This window comes from Drosophila busckii, chromosome 3R (assembly GCF_011750605.1).
Source record: "Drosophila busckii strain San Diego stock center, stock number 13000-0081.31 chromosome 3R, ASM1175060v1, whole genome shotgun sequence".
Taxonomy (NCBI): Eukaryota; Metazoa; Arthropoda; class Insecta; order Diptera; family Drosophilidae; genus Drosophila; species Drosophila busckii.
Genome location: NC_046607.1, coordinates 13977093 through 14003236, shown reverse-complemented (window position 1 = coordinate 14003236; position 26144 = coordinate 13977093). Strand labels below are relative to the sequence as shown.

At 38.5% G+C, this 26144-nt stretch overlaps 1 protein-coding gene across 6 annotated transcripts in view; it reads right to left on the bottom strand.

Moving 5' to 3' along the window:
• Window positions 1–248: 248 nt before the first annotated feature.
• The window catches only part of LOC108602781 (5'-AMP-activated protein kinase subunit gamma-1), a 49883-nt gene continuing 23987 nt past the window's right edge, over window positions 249–26144 (bottom strand). For 2 of the 6 annotated variants that reach the window (XM_017990988.1, XM_017990987.1), the window contains 10 exons: window positions 25387–25496; window positions 24733–25330; window positions 24539–24667; window positions 20158–20194; window positions 8537–8670; window positions 4960–5008; window positions 1725–2015; window positions 1478–1656; window positions 1213–1416; window positions 249–1150 (listed from right to left, as the gene is read on the bottom strand). In XM_017990988.1, coding sequence (XP_017846477.1) covers window positions 323–1150; window positions 1213–1416; window positions 1478–1656; window positions 1725–2015; window positions 4960–5008; window positions 8537–8670; window positions 20158–20194; window positions 24539–24667; window positions 24733–25330; window positions 25387–25496 — 2559 coding nt within the window. In that variant the 3' untranslated portion in view covers window positions 249–322. Of the gene's footprint in view, window positions 1151–1212; window positions 1417–1477; window positions 1657–1724; window positions 2016–2089; window positions 2419–4959; window positions 5009–5413; window positions 6467–8536; window positions 8671–8777; window positions 9373–9429; window positions 10111–20157; window positions 20195–20366; window positions 20569–24538; window positions 24668–24732; window positions 25331–25386; window positions 25497–26144 lie in introns of those variants that run through there. The other 4 variants (XM_017990992.1, XM_017990989.1, XM_017990990.2 and 1 more) reach the window with 4 other exon arrangements.

Genomic DNA, 26144 nt, shown 5'->3' with positions numbered 1-26144 from the left:
TTAAAATTTAAAGACATGCTAATGTTATTTGTTGATTTTGTTTTAAATACAATATATAAACATTTTTGTTAACAGGTGTGTGTGTGTGTGTGTTGTGTTTTGTTTTCCATTTAGTGGCGTTTTGTAAAATACATAATCATAAAATTATTTAATAATCATATTTCGCTTTATATAATAATAACTTTTGCACCTAACAACTAATAATATTCAAATATATAATTTTTTCTCTGCATTAATTATTATTGTAGTTGTTTTGTAAGCATTTTTTGTATTTGTTGTTTTATTTGGGTTTTGTTGTTGTTGTTTATTTGTTTATAATTACTTATTCACTAACCAGAGCCATCTCTCGCGCCGTAGGCGTGGCCAGCGTCTGACCCAATGCCGACGCAGCCGAAACGGCGCTGCTTAGGCCATCATCCTCATCCTCCTCCTCATCCTGTTCAGCTTTACTCTTTCGCGTTGCAGCTGTAATTGCCGCAGCGGCTGCCTTTTTGCGCTCCAATTCACGATCAGCCTGATCCTGATCTTCATCCACATCATTGTCATCAGAATTGCTGCGCGCATTCTGCTCAGCGGCATCTTCATGCGCCTCATCGGCAAAGGACACTTCGGCTGGACTGCTATTGCTATCACCGTTGGAAGTCGTTGTGATCGTCTCGTGCTTCAGCTGATTATTATTGACTTTGTCTTCACTGGCGGATTTGTTATTATCACTATCAGCACTATCGCCGCTGCCTCTAGGCGCGGGCGCCACCGACGCTGCTGTCTCCTCCTCAGGTATATCCTCAATAAGACTGCGATTGCCCGAACTAGTTGTCGATGTCTCGCCCTCCGCCGCTTCGGACACTTTGTGCATCAGCAGTGGATCCGAGGCGCGCAACGAATTCTCCGAGCCACCGACGCCCTCGCCGCTGGGCCGCAGTACCAGGTACAGCAATATATCGGAAAGTGAAATAATGCCAATGACCTTGCGCTGATCATCGATCACGACCAGGCGATGCACCTCGGCGCGCACAATGCGCTCCATAATCGTGTACAGCGACTCATCCAAATTGCACTTTTGTACGCCCTCGAACCATTCATTGCGATGCTCGTTCGCCTTGCGCAGCGAGACATCGAGATCGTTGTAGGTTTTCTCAGCAGCGAGATTCTGCCAAAGAGAACAACAGACGTTAGTATACAATTTTAATTGATAAGTTGCACGGAACTTACAATCACATCAAACTTGGCATAAATATCGACCAATCGACCCTCGTTGTCGACCAAGGGCAATGCGGAGACGCGACGCTCCACAAACTTCTTGAGCGCTGTAATAATGCTTGTGGTCTCATCGGCGGTCTCGATATTATCATAAGTGCCAATCTTCAGATCGCGCAAACTCTTTTGCATATAAGCTGGCTTTGGTAATTCATTAATCTGTGGATTTAAAACAATTAATTGAAATAGTGTAACATTTGGAATCGTTTGCTTGGCTTACATATAAAAACAGGAACCTCAGTATGCGTTTATGTGTTAATATATACAGGACATTGCCAGTCGCTGGATCGATAACCGGCAGTCGATGTATGCGGCTGTGTATGAGAATTTTAATGGCATCGTAGAGTGAGGCGTCCGGTCCAATGCTAACCAATGGCATCACTTGATTGTGCAGCACACCTGCGACAAATGAAAAGCAAAGTAAATTAGTTAAAGATTCAAATCCATTGTATGTGAGTTTAACTTACTGCGCCACGTATCCAGTTTGTGCTCCTCTAGCTGCTCCATCGATGCATTCGCTGACTTGTAATACATTTGCAAGATCTTAATAAAGTCTGTAATGGTCAGCATGCCCACAAACTGTTGCTTCTCCGAATCCCAAAGCGGCGCAGCGCGCACTCCATTGTACACCAGAGCATAGAACGCCTTCTTCACCAGCAGCTGTGTATCGAAGACAACCAGTTTGGCGGAGGTGGGTATCAGATCATAGCACTTGTGAAAACGAAAGAACTTGACAAAGATCTGTGAGTCGTCCTCCTCTGCAATGAAAGTATAAGAATATAGAAGTTAGTTGCATGTCGAGATTGCTTGTTACGTTTGCTAGTGTCGAGACCTTTCTTAAGCAGCTGGGCAAGCAGACGCTTCCATGCCTCGGACACTTGCTCAAACTCTTTAATGCTCTCCAAGGGATAATAGAGCACATCGTTGGGTCGTACGCTGCCATTGCCCAGCACCAAGCGGCCCGCATGATTTGAATAAAAGTGCAGCTGTAACATGCGTTACAAATTTCTAATTCAGCCACACACTGTGGCAGCCACCATTGAGCAATTATGAATGCTATCAATTAACTGACAACAGACACTCTTTGGCTTCAAATATTATTTTCATCTCATTTGGAACAAATTGATTGAACGAGTTTAACAGCGGCTTAACAGCAGCGCGCCGTTCACAGCGCTTCTCACTGTTAAACAAATTTGTTTGCATTACAAATTCAACGCGACAATTAGCAGCAGCAACAACAATCACAACAACAACAACAGCAGCAGCAATTAATTTCGTTTTGTTTTGTTTTTTTGGGTACGCGCACTTTGCTTGCATTACAATAAATTACATTTAGACATTTTAATTAACATAAATTTAGCGCACAGCCAGTGCGAAAATAGTTTATACAAATTGCCGCGCAGCCATAAATATAAACAAATTATTTTTGTTATTGCAGCCAGACTATAAACCATTAAGGCGTTTACCGTGGCAGTGTTAATCAAATCAAATGCACACCCTACATTAAATTATCATCCGCCCTGTGTGCTGTCAACGAAAAACGTTTTGTATTGTCCCGTTTGAGTTGACATTATAAACTACTCAGAGCAGCAGCAGAGCCGGTGCAGAAAAATATTAACGGCAAACTTGTGCCAAGAAATTAATTAGCGAGCAAACGAATTCCCAGTGCTAAAAGAACGACACGCGTTGAAGCTGAAGCGCAAATTTATGAGCAGTGTCTAGTTTATGGACAATTATAATATAGTTTTGAATAATTCAAAAGAATCGTCTCACATTCAATACATAGCACGCATAATTTTTAAATTAATCCCTCGAGTTGGTCTTAGTCTGCTCTAGCTGTCGTATATATAGCTTTAAATATTTTAAAAATATTTTCTAAATAGCACTGCATTGACAAAAAGTTCTGTGTACTGGCGCATAAAAAAGAAGAAACAAACAAAAAGCAAGCGAAGGCCAATATAACAACAAGATTAAGAACAAACTATGGACATGATATACAAGCATACATATATAGTTATAAACAAAATTATTAAATAAGCTAAGTAAACCGCTTGCTTGACTGTTTATAAAACTTTAATTTGTTGCCATGGCAAAGTTAAGTCAAAAGACAATAAAAAGCAAAGCAACAGATTGCAGAATAGCAAAGCTGGCACACTCCCACACACACACACACACGCAAACACACACATTGATTATTGATTTTAGCCTGCAAGCTTTTGTTGTTATTGTTGTTGCTGTTGCGTTGATTTGTTTTTATAGATATCATACAATGTTTTAGTTTGATTTTTTTGTTTCTATTTCTTTAAGCGACGCGCACAAGTTAATTAAGTTCTTTAGTTGTTATTGTTGTTGTTGCTCAATTGCAAAACAATTTTCAATTGTGGCTGGTGGGTGGCTGTTGGCGCCTCAGACATTGGACAAATGCGATTTTTCTTTGAAATTCTTTACGTATGACTAATGGGGCCTTCAATTGCACTTTGATTTTTTTTTATATTTGTTTTTGCTTTGCTTAAATGTCTTTTGTTTTCGCTTTTCGATTTAGTTTAGTTTAAAATTTTTGTTGAATTGCTTGCGCGTCTAAACGTTTCGAGATTTTATCATAAACTGATTTACAAAGACTGTTTTTCGTATTTTGTGTTTTTCTCAGCGCTTCAACAACGCAAACAACACAAAATATAGAATAAGAGAAACGCGTATACATTTAAATATATAGCATGAGCGTATATATAGTTCTGTGTATTTTCGAAAATCAATTTCTAAATTCGCTTGCCCAAATAATAAACAACTATGGCTACAGTCAGATATAAACTTGAATCAAACAGATTGCATATGACGTTAATATGTTGCAACAAACTGGCAAAAACTCAAAGCAATTGATAGTTGCAAATAATTAAAAATGATTTATATTGAAATACGTTTTCAAAAACTTATAATTAGCGCAATGCAAATAGACACAGACGCTCGCTCAATATATAAAACAAAAATATAGCGCGTGTGTAATTATTAATTATAGTATATAGAAAACATAATGTTTCTGGGTCGCTTAACACCTACGCAACACGCTGACATCTTCCCGTTAGTCGTATATCCCACTGATTGACTGAAATGGCGTTAGTCTATATATATAGCTATATACTATATAGCTAAAGCGACAGCGTCGTGTGCCTTTAGAGACAGAGACAGTCTCTTGACCAGCTGCCAACAGTTAGCGCTGGCTGCTAATTTATTTAAAACATTTCTTAGCCATTTTCTACAACAACTATCCTTCAATATCAATTGATGATGCAGGGATTATTTCGTTGGTGAATTTACGGGTGATTGGTGTCAATTGATTACTGCCTATACAAATTTTACCAATGTTGTTGAGGCTGTTGGTGAATTTGTATCTTTGATCGAAATGGCTTTGCATTACTTAAGCTATAATCCTGAATTCTCTGCATGCTTTTTATTGATGAAATCACCAGCAAGTTCACCAATTGCACACAGACGTTGGTGAATTCACTGATACTTTTCATTGATGAAATCACCAACAAGTTCACCAATTTCGAACAGTCGTACGAAAAGTAAAGGGTTAAGCTATAGTTTAGCAATATTAATGCATTGTTGCATTTTCATTGATGAAATCAACAACAAAATTTACCAATTCACACCAACCACACTATAGAGTATTGCAACTTAAACTATTTTTCAGCATATACTCACTTAAATCTGATAGACTGACTTTGTCGAGGAACGGATCGGCGTGCGGCAACTGCAATAGATAAAGTTAAATTTAGTTTAATTATTTGCACAATAAATTAAGCAGCAAGTTATGGTATATAAGTTATAAGTGTAAAAGCAAATAACATTACAAGGTTTAAAATTATTTAGGTTTTATGGGTCAGCGTACAATTGTCACGTTTTCTCTACTGCTCTAATATCAATCAAATCGACAGACAAAGGGTATGCTAACTTCAATGAAATCAGCACTTAAATCTGTAGTACTTGGGGCGCTCTCTCAAATAAAAAAAAATAGTACGCTCGTTTGCAATTTAACATTGAAAATTGCAAGTAGCAAATGCAATTGCCTTAAACAGTCAGACAATAAAAAAAAATAAATTATTCGCTCGGAAAAGCTCGCGCTCTCTCGCTCTCTTTTGCTCTCTCACTGACTTACGCTAAACTTTCGACCAGCATGTTGCTGTTGTCGCTTCCATTGCTCGATCTGCTCGACGCTGTAGTCGCTGCGTCGTCGCAGCAGCAGACATTGATGCACCGCTGGCGGTGGCGCAGGTGACGAGTGACGGGGGGAGGAGCTGCAGCTTTGGCTGCTGCTGCGTCGCTGATAGACAAGCGGCTGCTGCAGCAATCCAGAGTGTGAATGACCTGACGACAGACGCTTGCCGGGCACAAAGCCATTGGCAATGCTATTGCTAGCATTGTTGCGTTGTTGTTGTTGCTGTTGTTGCTGTAACTGCAACTCTTGTTGTTGTTGCAGATTATCATGCTGACTATTTATTGTGGTTGACTTGCGACGCAGCAGCGCTGCCGGCATTGCTGCTGTGAGTGTAGCGGACAGCTTTTTGCCATCTTTCTGCTTCTTCTCCTTGCCTTTAGTGCTGTTGTTGCTGTTGCTGTTGCTGTTGTTGTCATCGCATCTGCTTACGTGCTGCGCATGACGTTGGCCGCCAACGGCAAAATCCGTGAGATTTGCACTGTTGAGCAGCTGATAATTAGCGCTGGCCGTGGGCCCATTATTTGACATAAGCGTGGGCAGATGACTGAAGCGCTTCTTTCTGTGAAGCGGAGAATTGCTGAGCGAGCGCGCCTTACGCGCAATCTTCGCATGCAAACTGTCGCAGGCAATGCTCTCGCTTTTGTTCTTGCTCTTGGCATTACAATTGTTGTTGTTGTCGCTATCATTATTGGGCAGATTTGGGTCAAAGCGCACGCTCAATTTGTTGCCATTGTTTTGCTGTGTGGATTTTATAGCTGGCTGCTGTGACACTCCAGTAGCTCCAGCTGCTGCTGCTGCTGCTGCGGGGGGCGCGACGGCAATGCGCGGCGCGCTTGTCTCAAAAGCGGAATAGCGACGACGATACATGTGCAAATACGCATAAGATTCACGCACACTATGACTAATACACGTAATATGCAGTTCACTATGTGAAATATATAAATACACACACTCAGACAATCAGGCACTGATAAAAAAACACTCTGGGGTGTGCGCACTTTTGTTACAAAATGCGTAAATAAAGAAAATTCGCAAGCAGCGACCGCCGTTTGCCTCTTATTTTTTTTATTATAATTATTATTGCTGTATTTGTTGGCAATTTTTGCTGTTGTTGTTGGCTTTTGTCAGTGTTTTTTCTTTTTTGCTGTTCCGGGCACGTCTGCGCGCTCTCAAATTTAAACGTAAACTGGTTAACAGCTAGTCAAGAGTATTGCGCGCCATATGATCGTCAACTCTGTGTGTGTGTGTGTGTGTTTTGGTGTGAGTGTGCTAAAGCTTAAGCAAACACACGCATGCAGAAAGAGCGAGGAGAGTGAGAGAGAGTCGCCGCAATCTATGAGCAGCCAACTGCGAGATTCAGCTGCAACGAATACGCAATACCCTTGCTCGCCGACTCGAACCAACTGCATTGCTAAAGCTGCATGCTCGCTCTCGCGCTCTCTGCTGCGCTGCCTTACAAAAAAGCAAACAAGAGCAAGAGCGGCAATAGGATAAGCAATGTGCAAGTGGGGAGAGAGCAAGAGAGTGCGAACGCTATTACAAAGCTAAGCACTCAGCACGCAGAAGAAGAAGAGCTGCTGTGTAAATATACTTTTGAGGGGGCGCTGATAAACAGAATAAACTGTGACATAGATTGGCCTCGTTCCTGCCTATAGCCCCCCAAATAAAAAAATTTATTCTACACTCAAGCTAAACAGTTTACACTCAATAAAAGAAATGATGTGCGCATTAAAGAGGCGTAAACTCTTATAGATCGAACTGCAGCTGCCGTACTTTCACTGTAGCTGACGTCAGTTTGCTGCTGCTAAATGCGCAAGCAAATTCAGTTAACATCACTGCTAAATATCGCTGTCATAATTAAGCTGCAGTTGTTTACAGGTAAACATGTAAGAACATTAAATCCGCCACACACATTATCGTTAACCTTCGCAATTACGTCACAAAGCAAAAACCAAAGCCAAAGCCATGTCCATGTCGTCAACATTCAACGCTATCAGCTGAATGAACTTCAATAAATGACTAATTCAATTAGCCAATAAGCAATTTTTAGATTTATTTTTCTATATGTGTATGTGTGTGTGTGTGTGTGTGTTTAAAGACCATAAAGAGCGTTAAAGCGTAAGCACTTGTCCGTTTCAATTTACAGCTGTTAACACTTGTCAAATGTTAGAAGCAAACAGCTGCAATTTCTGTTGCATACTCGAAGGCATGAAATAGAAAATAGAATGCAATTCTATTTTTTTTTTTTATTTAGGGGGGTAGTTTTGATAAATACAGCAAAACCTTTGGGATTAATCCTCAAAATTTTTTAACTCATATTTCAGCGGATTCCTGTAATATTAATATATATACATATATTACCGCTGATATAAAATCGAAACATGTAGAAATCTCAACTTTCTTAATCAAATTAAATAATATTTTCCTAAAATTAGTCGTAAAAGACGCAGAAGACTTAAAATAATGAATAGAAGTTTACCTATCTTCATTTAAAAATCGAAAAGGTCTATACAGAGCTATAGCTTCTCAATCAATGCAACGATATATATAAAATTGCTCTTAAAAGATGCGTCATTAATTGGCGAGTCGAAATTCGGTCATGGGCACTAAAAGTAATCCTTATTTGAAAATAAAACGCACTGAGGGTTAATTATTTCTAGATTTCTAGCAAAAGTGCGTCATCCTCAGTTGAAAATTAGTCATAACTGCACAATTCTGACATTGCAATAACCTTTTAACGATGTCTGGTTGTCAGTTTTAAATTCAAATATACGCAAATGAGTTAACATACTAGTAGCACAAAAGGGTGTAATCTTGGTCGATGCTCCCACATTTTCATAGGGCATTAAAAGCTTAAGCGCTCGCCGGCTTGACCTTGCTGAGAGATTATGCTAACAAATGCAAACTGCTGGATGCTGCTTAAATTCAATTGTCAATGCCAATGGAGGAGACAACAAATAAATAGCGTGTTAAATAATTTATGCCACAAGCTTTGCATAGTTGGAACCCTAAACTAAACTAAACTACTTATGCATACGAACGAAACCAAAAACGTGAGCTTACCCCTCTGGAGTCTCTGAATAAAATGGCTGCATGATGTGGATCCAGGGTGCCATCGCCACGTAAACTGCGACCCGCAGCACCCACCGAAGCGCGTCGCTTTTCCAAATCCGCCGAGGCACGACGCATATGAGCACCTGATAAAACAATATGGAGCACAATTGTATTAAATGAATTGACATATTATTTGGGTTCAAAAAATACAAAATCAAAGCCTAACTGACAGCAAGTACCAGGTTACTACCTTCTTTAACAATACGCTCGTAGATCTTATAGGTGGCGCCACAATCGTCCAGTATGCGATTGGGCCGACTGAGCGTATTCACATCCAAACTCTTGGAGCGTGTGCGGAAATTCTCCTGCGGATCGTTCTGCGGCGATGTGCAAACACTTTGCGCATCGTGATGCTTGCGTGGCCAGACGTGCATCTTCTTGCCGAAATGCTTGAGCATCTCGTGTATGGAGCTGTGATGATGATGATGCTTGTGCTTGTGATCCTTATGCGACGGCGACTGTCCCGGCTCGGGCTCATCAATGCTTAAACTCTTGGCAAACGACGAGCTGTCGAAACGATGATGCACAGGCAAACTGCCGCTATCCGTGCTGTTCATGGATACACGCGAGCCATGTCCACTGTAATCATCCAGCGTAGTAGCCTGTGCGCTAACGCGATGAAAGATTGAAATGGCTGTGGGTCGCTCCGGACCGCGCTGCTGACCGCTGGCGCCCGTGTGTGTAAAATACTGATGATCCGCACGCTCATCAATGTCATCGAGATCGTGTGAAAAGTAGCCGCCAGATGGAGGCGGTGAACCAAAGTCTGGCGCACGACGTGTGCTCTGCAGAAAGGGGAAACATTAATTATAAGGAAGGAGGAGCAACTTGTGGCTGCTTACGCCATAAATAGCCGGACTGTGAGATCTGTCGAGAAAGCTGCGCTTGCTGGGCGTGCGCTTCAAGCTGCCGCCGCCGCTGATGCCCCAGCTATAGCTGCCGTCGTAGGAACTGCGCTGACCGCAGCTGCTGCCGGCTTGGACGCCATGCGCTGCATGCGTCGGTGAGTTTTGGTAGTGATGATGATTGGCCAGCGATTTGCGTGCATCGGGCACAGCCTGGGGCTGCGAGTGGCGATCGGTTTGCCAGCGTGCATAGGCGCTGCCTGTGACGCCGCCCATGCCCGAGTTGTTGGAGTTATTCGAATTCGAACTGGAGCTGCTCGATGAGTCGGCGCTGTGTAAATGTTGGCTCTGGAACGAGGAGGACTCCGTGCTGGCGTACTCGTAGTCATTGCGTGAACTGGCGCCATGTGCGGCGGACTGGGGCCAGCTGTCGTTGCTGGCCCCACTGCCGCTCAGCTTCTTCTCTACGGCATGCTGGCGATAGAGATGCGTAATGCCGTGCATTTTGTTTTAGCCGTTGTTGTCTCCGTGTTGTTACACTTTTGTAGCTCAGTGTAAAACAAATGCCTGTTGCTGCTGCTGCTAGTAGTTTGTCAATTGTTTGTTGTTGCGTCAAATTGTTTATCTAGTCAGTATAGTTTTTTTTATTTACTAATGCCTTGGTTACTATTTTGTCACATAATCCTTGCACTGTAAAATTAAAATAAAACATTTGCCATTGTTGTTGTTGTTTTTGCACTTGCACTTGCCAAAGCTTTGTGCTTTTTGCTCTCACAATTGCTTTGAAATACGTCGCCGTCGTCGTCGCTGCAAGTTGAACGCACTCAAATTAAGTCAAAGCTGCAGCTAACCTCGACCGCGACGTCGACGTTAACGCCAATGCGTGTTTGTTATGACAAACATATGTAAGCACTAGACAACTGTAGGTAGTCGTTGTTATTTGATCAGTTTATGCGCATTGTTGTTGTTGCTGTTGTAAAAGTCGCAACAACAACCACAGTAAACATTTACATACTGTTAAGTGAGTTTAACAGCTGGCGTACATGAAACTTAACTCGACGACGCGTCATTGAGCAGCGACGCCAACTGCGCGACATGCACTTGAACAAGTTCACCACCCACACGGTCAAATATTATTGCCTTTAATTAAATTAAATCTATTGTCAATAACCAACACATCAGCTACATTTTTGTCGCCTGTGTCGCGATTTTGCTTTCGCTTTCGTTTCAGGCTGCGCATTAATTCACTCTTGAGAACAATTAAATGATTAAATAATGCAATAAATAAGTTTTATTCTTTGCATATAGCCTCGCTGCTGATAACTGCTTGCTGCGTATGCCAGAAAGAGAAAGAGCAAGCGCAAGTTCTATTTTTAATGCGATTAACAGTTGCAGGCAGCGACGCAGCAATATATGAACAGCGACGCAACGCAGCGCAGACTTTGTTAAAGTTAAAAAAAATTATTGATTACGCTTCACACTTATTAAATGTTTGCGCAATCAAGCGCAAGTTCAATTGAGGTTAAGTTGCGCTCAAAGAGAATTTCGTGCAAATTAATGCGAATTTAGAAATACACGCGCTTAAACTTAGACTAAAACACACCCACACAAACACAAATGCCAGCACAGACTGCGAACGAGACGCGAAAGCAAAGAAGACAAAAAGTAAAGAAAAAATGTGCACGTGCAATGTGTAAACAAGCGGGAGAGCGCGCGCAAGAGCGAGAGAGCGCGCACAGTGGGTGGACTGTTAAAGATGCTGCCGGGCCTTAACAGCGCGCTGTTAAGCTTAACAGTGCTGGCAGCAATTACAGTGGTGTGGGGCCTGCAATTGGCGGGCTTTTGGTATTTACATGTTTGGCCATCAGCGTAATGAACAACACTGCATTACAAACGACCTTGAGCAGCAAAAGTATAGAAATTGAACCGTAATTTCTCATGTGGCTAGCACTTGAAACAAATTGCAGCAAAGGGAAATGGAAAATTCTAAAAAGTTAAGTGCGCGCATTAAAAGCAAAAGTAGTGGGGTGCAGCCCCAAGAATGTTATAGAAATTTCGGCTGCAGACAAAGTATGAAGTAACTGGAGAACGTGACTGAAAAAAAAAGCCAAAAAAGCTGGAGTGGGTGAGCTAATGACAACGCATGCGTGATATGAAAGCGAAAGTATATAAAGCATATATACAAACTATATATATATATATGTTGTCCTGCCAAAGTCGAATTGCGCATTTAGGTCAAGTTTGCAGATTACACACTTAATTTTAAAACAAAAAAACAGCAACAAATTATTAAAATAAACTAAAATATAAGCTGATAAGCTAATCAAGACAGACCCCCACTAGACATACTATATAGACTGACTGATAAGCAGCAATGTTTGTTTGAGCTTAATTGACAAATTGCTATCGGCCACTAGTTTGTTCGACTTTCAGGTGTTTACACTTTTAAATGCGTAGCGAGCTTTTGTTTATGCTCAGCAAGCAACAATTTTATATTTTGATTTCTTGATAATTTGACACCCAAAGTATTTTGACTGCATTAGCAGTTTTTTAGTTGAGCGTTGGCATTTACCTTGAACGTGATTGGGTTTTTGTTTATAGAGAAAGAGAGAGAGAGAGCGAGAGTGTCATGCCAATAAGAAAATGCGCTTAGCTTGGCAATTAATGTGAATTCTCTACGGGAGCGTGGACCTCCAATTACGGCTGATATTAAATTTAATTTTTGCGCATTTCATATTTTTGGACTTGCGAAAAACAAAGCTCGAGTTGAGTCATCGAACCCGACGGTAGCAATACGATAAGCTTTACTTTTGGGCGCGACACATTTTCCACAAGCCAACAATAAAAATAACTTTCAGTTTCAACTGTCAGACGGGCAGAGTCGCTGACCTCTGAACCGACCCAGTGCGCTGCGTATTGGTGTTGCATTCATTTGCGACCTTCGCTGCAAACTTTGAACTTTTTATTTGTTCGTGTTTTTAGCACTCGGCTTTAATGGCATTGGCGCATGTCTCGCTCTCTCTCTCTCTCTCTGTCTCTATCCCTGCCAAGTGCATACTCTAAAGGCCCATTGGTCAAGTACAAAACCATAAAAATGTCATTACAGATTTACAAAAATTTTACGCGTGTGCACTTGTAAATTTTAATGATTGATGTAGTTGCGCTGTTTACAAGTTAAGTATACGACTTGTAGGCGTTTGCAACTGTTTCCCCAATTCCTTTATTTTATCTTTTCCGCATATGCAATTAGATAAATGCACTTGTATTTCACTAAAAGCGACCGGAAGTTTAGCGTAACGAAAAATTTATTTACGACTTTTTTGTGTGTTGTATGTTGTTCTTTTGTTTTACGTTACATTAATTAGTCGCCTACTGCTGCTAGGGCGAGAGGGGCGTGTACAAAAAGAAAATAAATAAATGCATAACCTTCAGGGAAATTCGTTGTAATATAGAAATGCAAATATCGGAAAGTCATTGAAGGCTTTTGTTTAATTGTCGCTTACATCAGTTTGATGTGCTGCCAATTCGTAATTATTTGCAAATGAATAGTGATTCCCCAACAGATCGTATATAACAGTATTTGAGCAAAAACTGTTATACAGTTAGCAGTTGTAGCGGCTGTAGCGTTACTGCCATAATAAGCCTAAAAAACTATAATTAAAATAAAACTGTTATACAAATAACTGTTATACTAACTTTTTTTGTGTCTAAAATATAAGGCTAAACTATAATTACTCTTTAACTGCGGAAATATATGAGCTAAAACTGTTATAAAAGCGATTTTAGCTGTCATAAATTAATCAAGTTCACATGTCATTTATAGCTTTAATGAAGCTAAGACTGTTATAAAAACTGTCATAACTGTTATAAAAACTGTCATAACGGTTATAAAATTAACAAATGTTGACTCGATGAAGTTCTATACCCTATATTCATTGTATGAATCTTTATTTACGCAATGTTTATAACAATATCTTTTGTTTACTACACCACATTTGACCCAAACACGCACCACTTGCCCTAATTCCGTGTATGAATCATTAGTAAATTTCACAAAGTGCTTTCTCGTGAATTTTCAAAGTCACACAAGTCGTATAGACCTTTGGGTTCCCTCTTTGAATCACACTCGTTGCGTTCTGTTCTAAGCGAATCGGACTACTCGCGCGTTTAACGCTTATATAATAAATGTTTATATAGCTTGGGGATATATACACATATTATAGAATACAGTTTACCATTTTGTTTACATTAGCAGTCAAACCGGCAACATTTGCATTGGAAATGTGCCGGTCGGACGGGCGGTCGGTCGGTCGGTCAGTCGTTTTGTCTGTCTGTCTGAAATTTACTCAGTATGAGTGCCCATACACTCGATACAAACACACTCGATATTATGGTAATTGGGTAGTCAACTTAAGTTAAGTTTAGCTTCATAGTTGGGCGTCAATAAATGGCTACGCTTTGTTTTTTTTTTTTCAAACACATTCTAATGCAGTTGACATTTTGACTTAAATAATTGTGTAAACATTTCTTGTTTTTATTATTGGAAATGCCAGCTAGTTAATTAGTTGGCCGGCATACAGAAATTAAAAAAGGGGCGCGACTTTAAGCTACGTTAATGCCGCATTAAAGTGTCACCTGGCAAATTGCGTATACGTAGCGGTTCCAGTTTTGTTGGCAATTTGACAATCCTGTGAATTTTAGTGCTAGCTAATAGTTATAGTATTTTTATTTATATATGTAATATCACGCGCCAGTTTTGCACACGTTACGACAAAAAGTAGCAGCAAATAAAATACGCGAGTCATCTAAATCTAAAAAGAGCCTGTAACTTATACTGATTAAAACAAAATATCAATAGCCAGTGAACTGGAAAAGTGAAGAAACGCTGTTGAGCTTATTATTAAAGACTGAAGCAAATGTTATGCCAACCTTTGTGGCATGCCGTGCGCCTTTAACAGGCAACGTTAATTTATAAGTTGTGTGGGCGAAAGAAAAATAGACAGTTATATATATTTTAGCTTATTTTGGCAATAGCTTGACTGACGTCAATGGCACTTTATGTAAATGAGAGCGAGGCTCATAACTTGAGCGAATGCCGAACTGTAGGCTAGTTGCAAATTAGATAGCATCAGTTGGCATACAGATAAGCTCAAGGCCATTGTTTTATTAGAAAAGCTCAGCTCAAAGCAGTCAGGACATATAATAGCAATGACATTGCAGTTTAGCGTCAACATAAAGTTGAAAACAAAAGCGCAGACAGACAGACAGCAGATTAATATAAAAGTTTTGCAGCTGCAGCTTTCATAGCATTGAGCTGCGCGTCAGGCAGACGGCCTAAGTTAAATTTATAGCAGCAAGCAAAAAGTAATTAAAATGGCTTTGCTTAGTTATAATTCTCAATTATGTTTTAGCACACTTTTGCAATTATACAACAAATAAATATTAATCATAGCTGCTGGCAGCGCTTGCTTAATTAATTTGTTTGTCTTGTTGTTGTGATAAACAAACAAATAAAGTCAACACGTTGAATATTGCAATTGTTGTTATCAAGTTTTTTTTTGCATTTTTAATATGCAATATAGTATAGTAAAGTATAAATGCAAATATATATAGGCTATGTGTGTAAATTTGATAAAACAACACACTATAGTGCTAAGAAAAAAAGCAAAGCGCAATATATTAAGCTATATATATGTATATGTGTGTGTGTGTGTGTGTGTGTTCACTCATATTTACAATTAGAATTGCCAATCGTTTTTACTGCTGTGGGGTTCAGTTAGTTGAAGTCTTGTTTACCTATTCAAATGCGACGCTAATGCGAGCAAATTTGACCAGCCCCAACTTGCGATTGACTGACAGGCAGTCAGTCAAAAGCTGCTTGCTATACAGCTAGCCCTACTCCAATTTGTTTATTTATGCCCCTTTTTTTTAATTGTTGGCAAACTCAATTACTTGACTGCATATAAACTATTTGCTTTTGTTAAATTTATAATCTTTGCAGTGATTAGCTGCATAACGTGCATATGTCACGTTCGCACGTTCTAAACAAATTGATGGCAATAGCAGTAAATCAACAAAAATAAAACAGGATATATTATATTTTAAGCTTTACAACAACAGCTTTAGTTTAAGAGCGCTGCTCGTTATTTTGCCTTCATTAATTGTGAGCCCAGCGGCAAGTTTCAGCTTGTCATATGACGCAGGATTAAGTTGCCAAAGGCCAAACTGGTTCAAGGACAATCGTTTTTTTGCTTTTCTTTTCAGTAAGCATGTGTGTGTGTGTTTGAGTTGGGCGTGGTCCAGACTTCAGCTCAAGCTGAGTACAGTTAACAAGCAGACAAAGAAGGGATAATAATTTATTTAAAAGCTGTCATATTAATTTAATAGCTGCACAACTTGTATTAATTTTATGCATTAAAATTAAACATTGTGCTGCAATTAAGGCAATCATTTCAGTTAACACAAGCAGGTAAACAATTTTTATGTTGTTTGCCGCTTTAATTGCCGTTTTTAGTAGCTGTTCCTTTACTTGACCCAATTCTCAGACGACCCCAACAATCAACAACACCAATTCAACAATATGAATAATGCAACAAGTTTTCTACTCTAAGCTAAGCTTATGGAAAAATTCCAAACATTATGGCAAACGTCAAATGTTTGTGCGCAAACAATTTGATTGATTGATTAAATATAAAATATTATTATTTGAGTAAACTCTCGCATAATCTAGAAAATGCAGCTGTTCGAACTTTGACCATCAGCTGATTTTCGAAAAACCTTAAACAGGTTTTTGTTGTTGTTTGTTTGTAAGCTATGCAGCTGTAAACAACATTAAAAATAAATATAATTTTTGTTTTTCATTTGTAGCTGAAATGCACTTAGTCGTTAATTTTAGTTTATGTGCTGCGAGTGGAAATTTCTTCTAAATAGTTGCTAAGCATATCTAGTGTTTTAATAAATTAATTTTAAGCACTCGCACGTTATCTAATTTCTTAACAACAAAAGTAACTACAAGCCAAACTTTGTGGTTCGCTGTAATTTATTTTTTTTATTTTTTTTGCGTCGCAAGCAAATGAAATTTTTACCTCCAGACCCGGCATTTATTATTTTCTTGATTTGTCAGTAGTTTCTGTTATAAAAACTGCCAACGGGCTATTATTCTGCTTGTTCCTGTTTTCTTGATGATCGAGTGGGGGAAAGAGAACGAAAATAAAAATAAAATAACAACAAGCGGCAAGGCGGCAGTGCCAAAATGCGAGGCAATAGGCAAAAAGAATTTACGCTGCGCAATTTCTTTGGCCGTGCTTTATATTTTATCTGCGGTTCGCACGAGGGCGCGCAACCCACCCCCGCGTTGCCCCCTCTCTCCAGCTCTCTTACACACTCTCTTATGTATTTGAAACAAGCTTTTGTTATTGTTTAAGTCTGCGCTTGGGCATATCTTTCATCTTAACTTGCATGTGGGCAAAAAAGTAATCAGCATAAAATTCAAAACAAATATAAAATAGTTAAGCTTACAGCATTTTTACTGAATTTCAAACGCATTTGTGTTTACACATTAAATTTAATAAGTTTGCTGCTAGATTTGCGCACTAGAAACTGAACTGACCTATTCCAAGTGGAATTCAATTGCCAAACCCGCACCATATGCATGTTTTTAATAAACAATCTGTAAACTACAATAAGTAGGCGAGCAAATTTATATATATATTTATTTATGTGCTGTAACTTTGCTTTGTTGTTATTGCAAAACGACAAGCAAATGATTAATGCACAATTGCTTATCAGCAAACGTTGCAGCTTGACTGGCAATCTATTAATTTTAATAGAAATAAATTTCAATTTCAAAACAACTGCAGTCGCACTTTGGCCAAAAATTCTTTAATTTGGCATTTTGCGTCACAGTTTTTGTTGCCTCATAAATCAGCAACATTATTAATTATGATCTTTACTTTGTATATTTATAGACGATAAGAAATGCTATATAGTAGAAAAATCTTAAACATATGCTTATTTTTTATATAAGCGCTGCTTACTGCACATTGAAGTTGGCAACTATATAAAATTAGGCGAGCAAAATAAGTTAATACCGGTTTTGTATTTTTGGTTATAAACAAAAATAAACGTAGTTATATATAGCGAGAGGTTTAACATTTTGTCACATGGCAACTTATTTCAAAGCAATTTCAAGCGCATTTCAGATCGTGTTTTTTTCTCATTTTTTTACACTTTCTCAATTAAGAAACACAGCACACACTTTTGGCTTTTTAATTTAAAATTTCGTAATAGTTTGGCTGGCAACTTGAATTTATACCTCAAGTATTTGTATTTTGTGGTTTTAAAACCGCTTTAGCTGTATCCAGTTTGTTTGTTTTGTCAATGATTATGATTTAATATATTATTAAATAATTGCTTAACTCATTAAGCTTAAAACTTGCAAGACGAATTCAAATTGAAATTTGTTAAGAGAACCACGTGATAACGTCTGACGCGGCCGGCGACTAAAATAAAACTGAAAATGAAAAGCAATTTAATCGTGTGTGGTGGCCATGTGGCGAGGCCCAAAGAGAGAGAGCGACAGAGAGAGAGAGAGAGAGACAAATATGAAGTATATAGCGAGTATATAGCCTGCTGCCCTGTATCTGTGTGTTAAACCGGCAAGGCAGCTGTGTGTGTGCCTCAGTTTGTCTATGTATGTGTATGTAATCGTAGCAGAAAAAGGTGAGCACAACAAAAAAAACAACAAGCGCGGAGCAGAGCAAAACGTACGTAGAAAGCAGCAAAAGACAAATAGTCAGAGCCAATGTTTGCTGTTAATATCTGTAGGCGTGGCATTAATAGCTGTTAAGGTTTATTTACAACTGTTACTGTTAACTAACAGCGCACGCTCTTACGCACTTTCTAACCAGACAGCGTAAGCTATATAAATATAATTTTTCAATTAATTTATGAATGCACATGTGCCAGTTAATCACTTAAGCAGCGCATGTAATTTGTATTTTTGCTTAGTTGCTTGCCAGTCAATTTAAATTTTCGTACATTCTTAATTCTATTCATACTTGTGTGCGCGGCGTCACGTAGGCAAACAAGTAAGAGAGCAATGGTAACACAAAAAAAAAATAAACTAAAATGTAATTTAAATGCGCCCTTAACATTTTCTATGCTCTAGCATGTTAGCTGCTGTTTGTTCTCGCGTGTTCTCTCACAGTCTCGCACGCACACACACACACGCGCATACGTTTTTATGTCTGTGTGTGTGATTTAAGAGCTTAGCTCTGTTTTCTGATTCTGTCTGCTTGCGTGGGCAGCAGCATTGAAAGGCTTTCGCTTATGAATGAAGGCAGACACAATAGACAATAAAATGTTCGCAATTGCCATCAAAATCAATGTCGGTTAATTGTCGTGGGTTAGCAAAAAATAGTTATTTTGCTTTTGCTTGTTTTTATAGTTTTATGTAATAGAGACCGAAGCATTTGGAGCTGCCTCTATCGTGGCATTACTCTCACGCTTAACATGATTCAAGATTACGTCATAGCGCAGACACTTGATACGAAGCCGGCGAGCGAACAATAACAAAAAGTGTGCAAAACCAAAAAGTAGGTACAAAAAATAAATAAAAGAAAAACAAAACTTGATGCAAGACAATAACAAAAGATCCAGTAGCTGTCATAGCTGTGTCAAGCGAGCAAAGAGCGAGTCAGTCTCGCTCTCTTTTTCGCTCTCTCTCTGAGTGCACGCACCAGGTGGTAGTTGCTGTTGTTCTGTTGTTGACATTGAAAATGCAGCGCAACAACAACAACAAAATGCGGGCTGTACAGCAAAAAGCATCCACTTTGTAATAACATTCAAGGTCAGCTAAAGGGTAAGCGCAGACACAAGAACTGAAAGCGAGCAACAGTTAGTTTTAGTGCTCTCACTCTCTGGCGCTCTTGTGCAGGCTTTATATACAAACATACATACATGCATATATGCACGTGTGTGTGTATTTATGTTGTGTTTGTTTATGTTTGTGTGTGAGTTGTTTACAATTTTCGATCTAAGAACTTTCGTAATCGTGGGAACAACAACGTAAGCATATCATAACGTAAGTGGAACAACAAGTTGTTTTGCTTTGGGTTTTTGTTAATAACTGTAGTTGCATATTGTATATTTATACAGTTGTTATTATGGCTCTGACATGGCCATTATATTGTCATTTAAAATAACAACTTCAAATATGCAAATTAAGAAAAATTTGGCATACCAATTAGCACAGTATATAAGAAAAAAAATTCATTAACATTTTTATTACGCACCCCAGAAAAAAAAACCGAATAACATTAAAATAAAAAAAAATATTTACCCCTTTAACAAAATTTACATATGTAAAATGCAACACAAATAAACAAAAGCGGCATATAACTGCCACGCCCCGTAGCCCTTAAATTGCTAATAAAAACTTGAAGTTTGTACACAACGCTTAGTCACAACATTTGTTGTTTGTTGCGTTTGTTTGTTTTACTTTACGCTATTTGTTTTTTGTTTTCAAAGTCAAGGTTAATTTGCTTTGCATATGATTTTATACACATGAATATGTATTTACTGTTGCCATGTAGTTGTTTTATTTATGATGCGCACTTTAAACTTTATACACTTCACTAGCTGAAAAGTAAATGTTACGCAATAACTGGTACTTGCTGTTCAAACTAATAATATAATAATTAATAAAATAAAATGTTAACTTACTTTGCACAGCCAATTGTTGTTGATGAGCCGCAACGCGCTGTAAGTAGAAAAGAAGTTTATTTTAATAAGCAGCAGTAATTCAAATAGCGCGCGCGCCTGTAAGCTAACAGTTTACTAAGTGAATGCACAAACCACAAGCAGCAGATTAACAGCACGCTGTTATGCTAACGTTAACCCTTAGGCGCACATGTTACTGCGCTGTTGCTTACATTGGCATTGGCCATCAAGGTGCGCAGTCCGCTATTCTGCAGCGACTGCACGTCCAAGGAGTGACTGCGACCGCGCTGCGTTTTCACAGTGGGTGAGGTGGGCGGTGGGCCAGTTGTGCTAGCGGCATTTGTTGCGTGCGTATGGCGATAGAGCCAACGTTTAACAGCAGACATTTTGTTTAGTTAGAAGTTTTTTAATTGTATTTAAACTATTAAGGCACAGCCGTTGTTATAAATTTGTTTTGATGCAGCGCTCACATTTTATATTTAGTCAATAATTGAGACTGTGTGGGCGATTGAGATAAAAAATTTATGCATATTTTTTAATTACGCGTTTTTATTTTTACGTTTTTTTTTGAGGAAGTGTAGCGTAAATTAAATAATTGCTTGTATTATAAAAAAAGTTATATATGCATGTTTATTTCTCTCTCTCTCTCTCGCTCTCGACCATGAAAATGTCAACAACAATTTCTGATTTACGCAAGAAAATTGCAACATAAAATTCGAACGAACTGTTGGGTCAATGTGGCTCACAAATTAATCCTTGACCTGCAAGCTTTTAATTGTGAGAGCGCAGCAAGCAGCAAAAGAGAGTGAGTAACAAATTGAAGAAAAACGTCATCAACAGTTTATTGAACGCAATGGGCGTGGCACTTGCTCTGCTGATTGACTTTGGACTCTGCCTGATAATTGAAATTGACAAAAAAAGGCAATAGAGAAGAAATTGATTGAAAGGTAGACAAAATGCAAATATGACGACCCAATGTAATAACTTTGCAGTCCAGTTGTTACCGGATATTGCTTAAGAGAGTCAAAGAGAGCGAACTTAAGAGCGAGCACTGTCGAGCCATGTAAATGGGCACGTTTTCTTAATGTTTACATAGCAAAACAATTTGAAGACAAATATTGTTGCAAGAAATACAAAATAAATTTGTTGTTTCTATTTTAAATAGGCGCATACAGTTTGTCTGTCTGTATTTGCCCAGTTTAGTTTATATTATGTTTGTCAATATTTGTGCCAGCGCCGCGTTCTTGTTGGAAAATTTATTGAAAAACAATGAAAACAAAACGAGTTACGTGTAAAATTCATTAACGCTAATTAGCTAAACGTTATGTTTACTTTTTAAATTGCAACTATTTTTACTTGTCATCTAAATTATTTGCAGCTCAAGCTGACAGTTAAATTAAGTTTTGTTCTACAATTAATATTGCAATATTTGTATTTTATTTAATTTTTATTTTATTTGCAGCTACTACCACCATATAAAACAAGTCAAGTGGTTGACCTTTAAACGTGTGTGTGCGCCATATATAAAAATAAATAAATAAATCTGTGCAAAGATTTTCACTACACATATAGACAAAATATATATATATATTTATTTTGCAGTCAAACTCAACTGACAAATGATTAATTAACAAGCTAAACAAAGCACAAAATTTTCACAACAAACCAAAGAGAGAAATGCCTCAGAGTTTAGAGAAATTGTAATTTCCTTGTTGATGACAATTGCAAAGTGGGCGTGATTTAAGCGGAAAATAACTGTTGCAATGTGGTATAGAGCTATACAAGCAATATCGATGTTATCGATATCATAGCATAAGCATAATTGTTTGATGCTATTGACTGAATGGTTTGTTTAACAATTATCGTTACTATCGATCACTATAGAAGCATAATTGTTCAATACTGTTGATTTCGTAGCAACAGAATAATTAATCGATATTATTAATATCATAAAAACAGCTAAATTGATCGATATTATCGCTGTTTAACGTTTATTTTTATACAATCTAATTCATATCGCTGATATTGATACTAAACTTAGCTTTCTATGATAATAATTTAATGTGTTTTTATCAAGTTTAAAAATTGTTTAATTTACGACTTTCTGCTAACTTAATAAATTTCATAGCGCTTATCAAAAGATTTTTTTCTGCAGTAGTCTGTAAATTAAGTTAAATAACTTGTTAAATAAATTGTTTGCACTTAAATAACTTCAAAAGAATATTTTTAAAAATAGTTGCAATTTATTAGCATTAGCAGGATTTACTGATAATGCCTGACATCTGTCCAGATAATGAATTTTTACCTGTACGGCAAAGCAAAACAAATTATAATAAATAAGTAAAACTTAAAATCAAGCGATTAGCATTAGCTTCAAGTCAAGCCGCTTTATAGAAATCACTGATTAAGCGCCAATTTATAGTAAACATATTGAAATATAGTAGTCATAGTGTCTGTGCCTTAATCATATCTTATCGCTTTTCATTTTTTGCGATGCTATACTAAATTAAATTTGGAAGCTTTTGGTATATACCGCACATGAGGGAAAGATAAAAAATGTATGGGCTGATAACAAATTAGCAAATGTGGCAAAGTTTTAATCGCAAAATAGTTGTAAGCGGGCAGCGTTTATTTTTTTTATTGTTTATAGTCATGAGGTAATTGTATTAAATTTAGTTGGGGAAAATAACCAAGCAGCTGCAATGTTTCAAATTATTTTGACAGATTTTCTAAAAAAGTACTGAAGATAATATTTATTTTTGAAGCGCTGCCAAGTCGGACAAGTTAATGCTAATCCCTACAATCGAATCGTATGATAATTATCTATAGCACATGACAATTGTCATGATTTATCAGTTTGAGTAGCAATAAACAAGCGTATAAATTACTAATGTGCTCAATATTGATATGAACTTTTGGGTGAGTCAAGTTGAATGCTAACAAAATTATAAATAATATAATGCGACTGTTAGTTAGACATTTGATAAATTAGCAACTAAGCAAATAGCTTAAAATATTAACACATGAAACAAAAAACAAAACATTTAACAAATTTCATAGATACGATAATAAGCTGAGAGAGTAACACACACACACGCACACACACACAGACAAAGCAAATCACATGTTTGTCATTTGTTTTAGTCAAATGTTGATTTTGTTTAGCTTTTTTTTTTATTGTTGTTGCCTCATTTCCATGCGCCGCTGCGAGTGCTTAATAATTTTAATTAAATAAATAGAATTGTAGATTAGGCGTACACAATTTGTTGCACATATAGCATTTAAATCATATCGCGTGGGCGCTGACGTTGCCGTCAATGAACTTGAAAATTAAAAGATTTCACACGCGAAAAGTCGCAATTGGCCGAAAAACCGAAAACAGTTTAAATATAAACGACAACATTTACAGCTATACTCGTATACAATTGTAATTGTTTGGACAAAGCACTCGAAATAATATAGTATTAAATTTTCATTTGAGCATCACATGATGTTGGCGTCCAAACATTTTGTTTAAATCACAGCGAACAAACAACAAACCCATAAATTAGTCGCTTGTTTTATTTCATGTATTTATGTGTTATTTGCACATTTTATGCAGCCGCGACGCGTTTTTATTTAAAGTTAAACAAAAGCGGCGACGCGCGCGTGTCGCTTGTACAATTGGAAATGCAATTGGAAAATACACACAAAAAATTAAATAATAAATAAAATAGTACACAAAACGCAGCGTGCGAAAGAAGAAAACGGCAAAATTGAAATGACGGCGCTGCCATCAACAAACAACAACGACGGCGCAGCAAGCAGCGACGCCAACGTATACGTAATATTCATACGTGTAGTAGTATGTTGTGTGACTTTTCCGCAAAGCCCAAAAACTGTAAGACAAGTGAGAGCGCCAGAGAGCGCGTCAGAGAGAGAAAGTCATGGCGCAAGCTTTTAAGAGAGCAGCGAACAGCTGATCACCTGTTCTTAATGTTAAGCTGCGTTCTCAACAGATAACAGTTTGATAAAATTACTTTACATATTGTTTAGTTTTAACAGTCACTGTGATTGCGCGACCTTGACAATGATAATGTAAGTAATGCTTATCAGCTAGCTTATTACATTAGCTTATCAAACTATATGTGTAATAATTTTATTGTTTTCCAATTGTTGTTGATGGAAAAGTTTTAGTTTAATATAAAATGATTGATTTTTTAACGCAACGCGACGTTAGCACTTCAAACTGTTGACTTGCGCAGACTTGAAGTTTAATTTATATTTATCGCTATATTTATGATCTTATCTATAACAGCGCGCTGTTAGCCATGGGTTTGTGCTCACGCTAGTTGCTAAGCTTATGCAGCAACCTATACAACATAACATAAGCAAAGACACTTACCGCTTTGCGTTTATCCGCTTCGCTAACCGCCGAGTTTGAACGATGACGAAACAAATCCATTACTTTGGTCATTGGTGAACGCTGATTGGCACTGCCATGTGGACGACCTGCCGTAACCGTATGGTAATACTATAATTAAGCAAACAATACATTAATTTATATAAATCTTTTGTTGTTTAAGTGTCTAGACGCACCTGCGCATCGCTGCCTTGATGCGGATGCGCGCTGCCATCCTTGAATTTGCTCTTGGCGGAGACAGTGCCATCGGCATTGGTTATCGTTACGGCGGGATGCTGTCGATGTCCAAAGTGCTGCATGGCCACTTTCATGGAATTCATGATGCCGCCGCCAGCGTTCGTTGTTGTTGGAGTTGCTGCGCCCGCCGCTGCTGCTGCTGGAGCTGGCGCACCACCAGAGACGGAATATGTGCTGCTGGTGGCGCTGCTATCGGCCGAGGATGGATCCAGCAGATGCTTGTCTTTATGCCGTTTGGCATCCGACTTGGCGCGCGGTCGAAACACATCGAAGATTGTGGGTCGGCGATTGGGCGATGCAATGCCATGTACCGTGGACTGATTGAGCACGGGTGAATCTTCGCCGCTGCGCCGACGCTCCAGCGAACCAGAGCGTGAGCCACCAGCGCCGGCCATGCGCTCAGTGCTGCGCGAGATTTTCTCACTATGGCGATTGAACTTTTCCAGCTTCGCCGCCTCGCGCTCAATGCGACGCGCTGTCTCGCGCTCCAGCTTGCGTGCCTCCTTCTCACGACGCGTCTGCTCCTTCTCCTGGCGTCTGCAGAGAAAAGCTCAATAAGTTTGTTAACAGTTTATAGTACTTGGTAGGCTTACCTTTGCTCCTTTTCCATTTTCTTGTAGGCCTTCTTGGCTGCCTTGGCATTGGGCTCCGCTGGCGCACTGGAGGGTCTGGAGCCGGGTATGCGTGGTATGCCATCCTGTTCCTGAAAGCGCACATGACGTTTTTGAGTGGTTTTTATTTGAATATTATTATTAATTGTATTCAGATCTTCAGTTAACTGCTGCATGTTTCCAGCAGCGCTTGCCTGGACTAACTGAACGCCAAGTTAGCGTCACCCATAGCGTTTATTATCCTATGTACATACGCTGAGTGCAATTATATGCCGAATTGTCTACAAATATAATTTGTGAGTTGGCTCCCCAATCCACTGAAGACGCAATTTGCAGTGTGCGTAACAAGGCTAAGAAACAAACAGAACAAGCGATAACAACAACAACAGCAACATGTTGAGTATCAAATGTGTTTTATTAATTACGCGGCTGCCTGCGGTGGCGAACCTTTAATCGAATTTAATCAATTAATTTATGAATTACGCAAAATTGCAGTCATGCTGGGTTGCTAAATTGGCTAAACAGCTGTGGTGAGTTGCACAGACAGGCACAGGCAAGGGTGCCTGTCTAAGCTAAAGAGTGAGAGAGCGAGCGAGTGCGCGCTGCTTAGTTCAACTGACTAAACTTTGATTAATAGCAAATTAAATAAATATAAAGCAATGTTTATCGTTGCATATTTTGCCACAATTAACCGACAAAGTGAAATTTAGCTTTGGATAAGCGCCAAAAACACTTTAAAC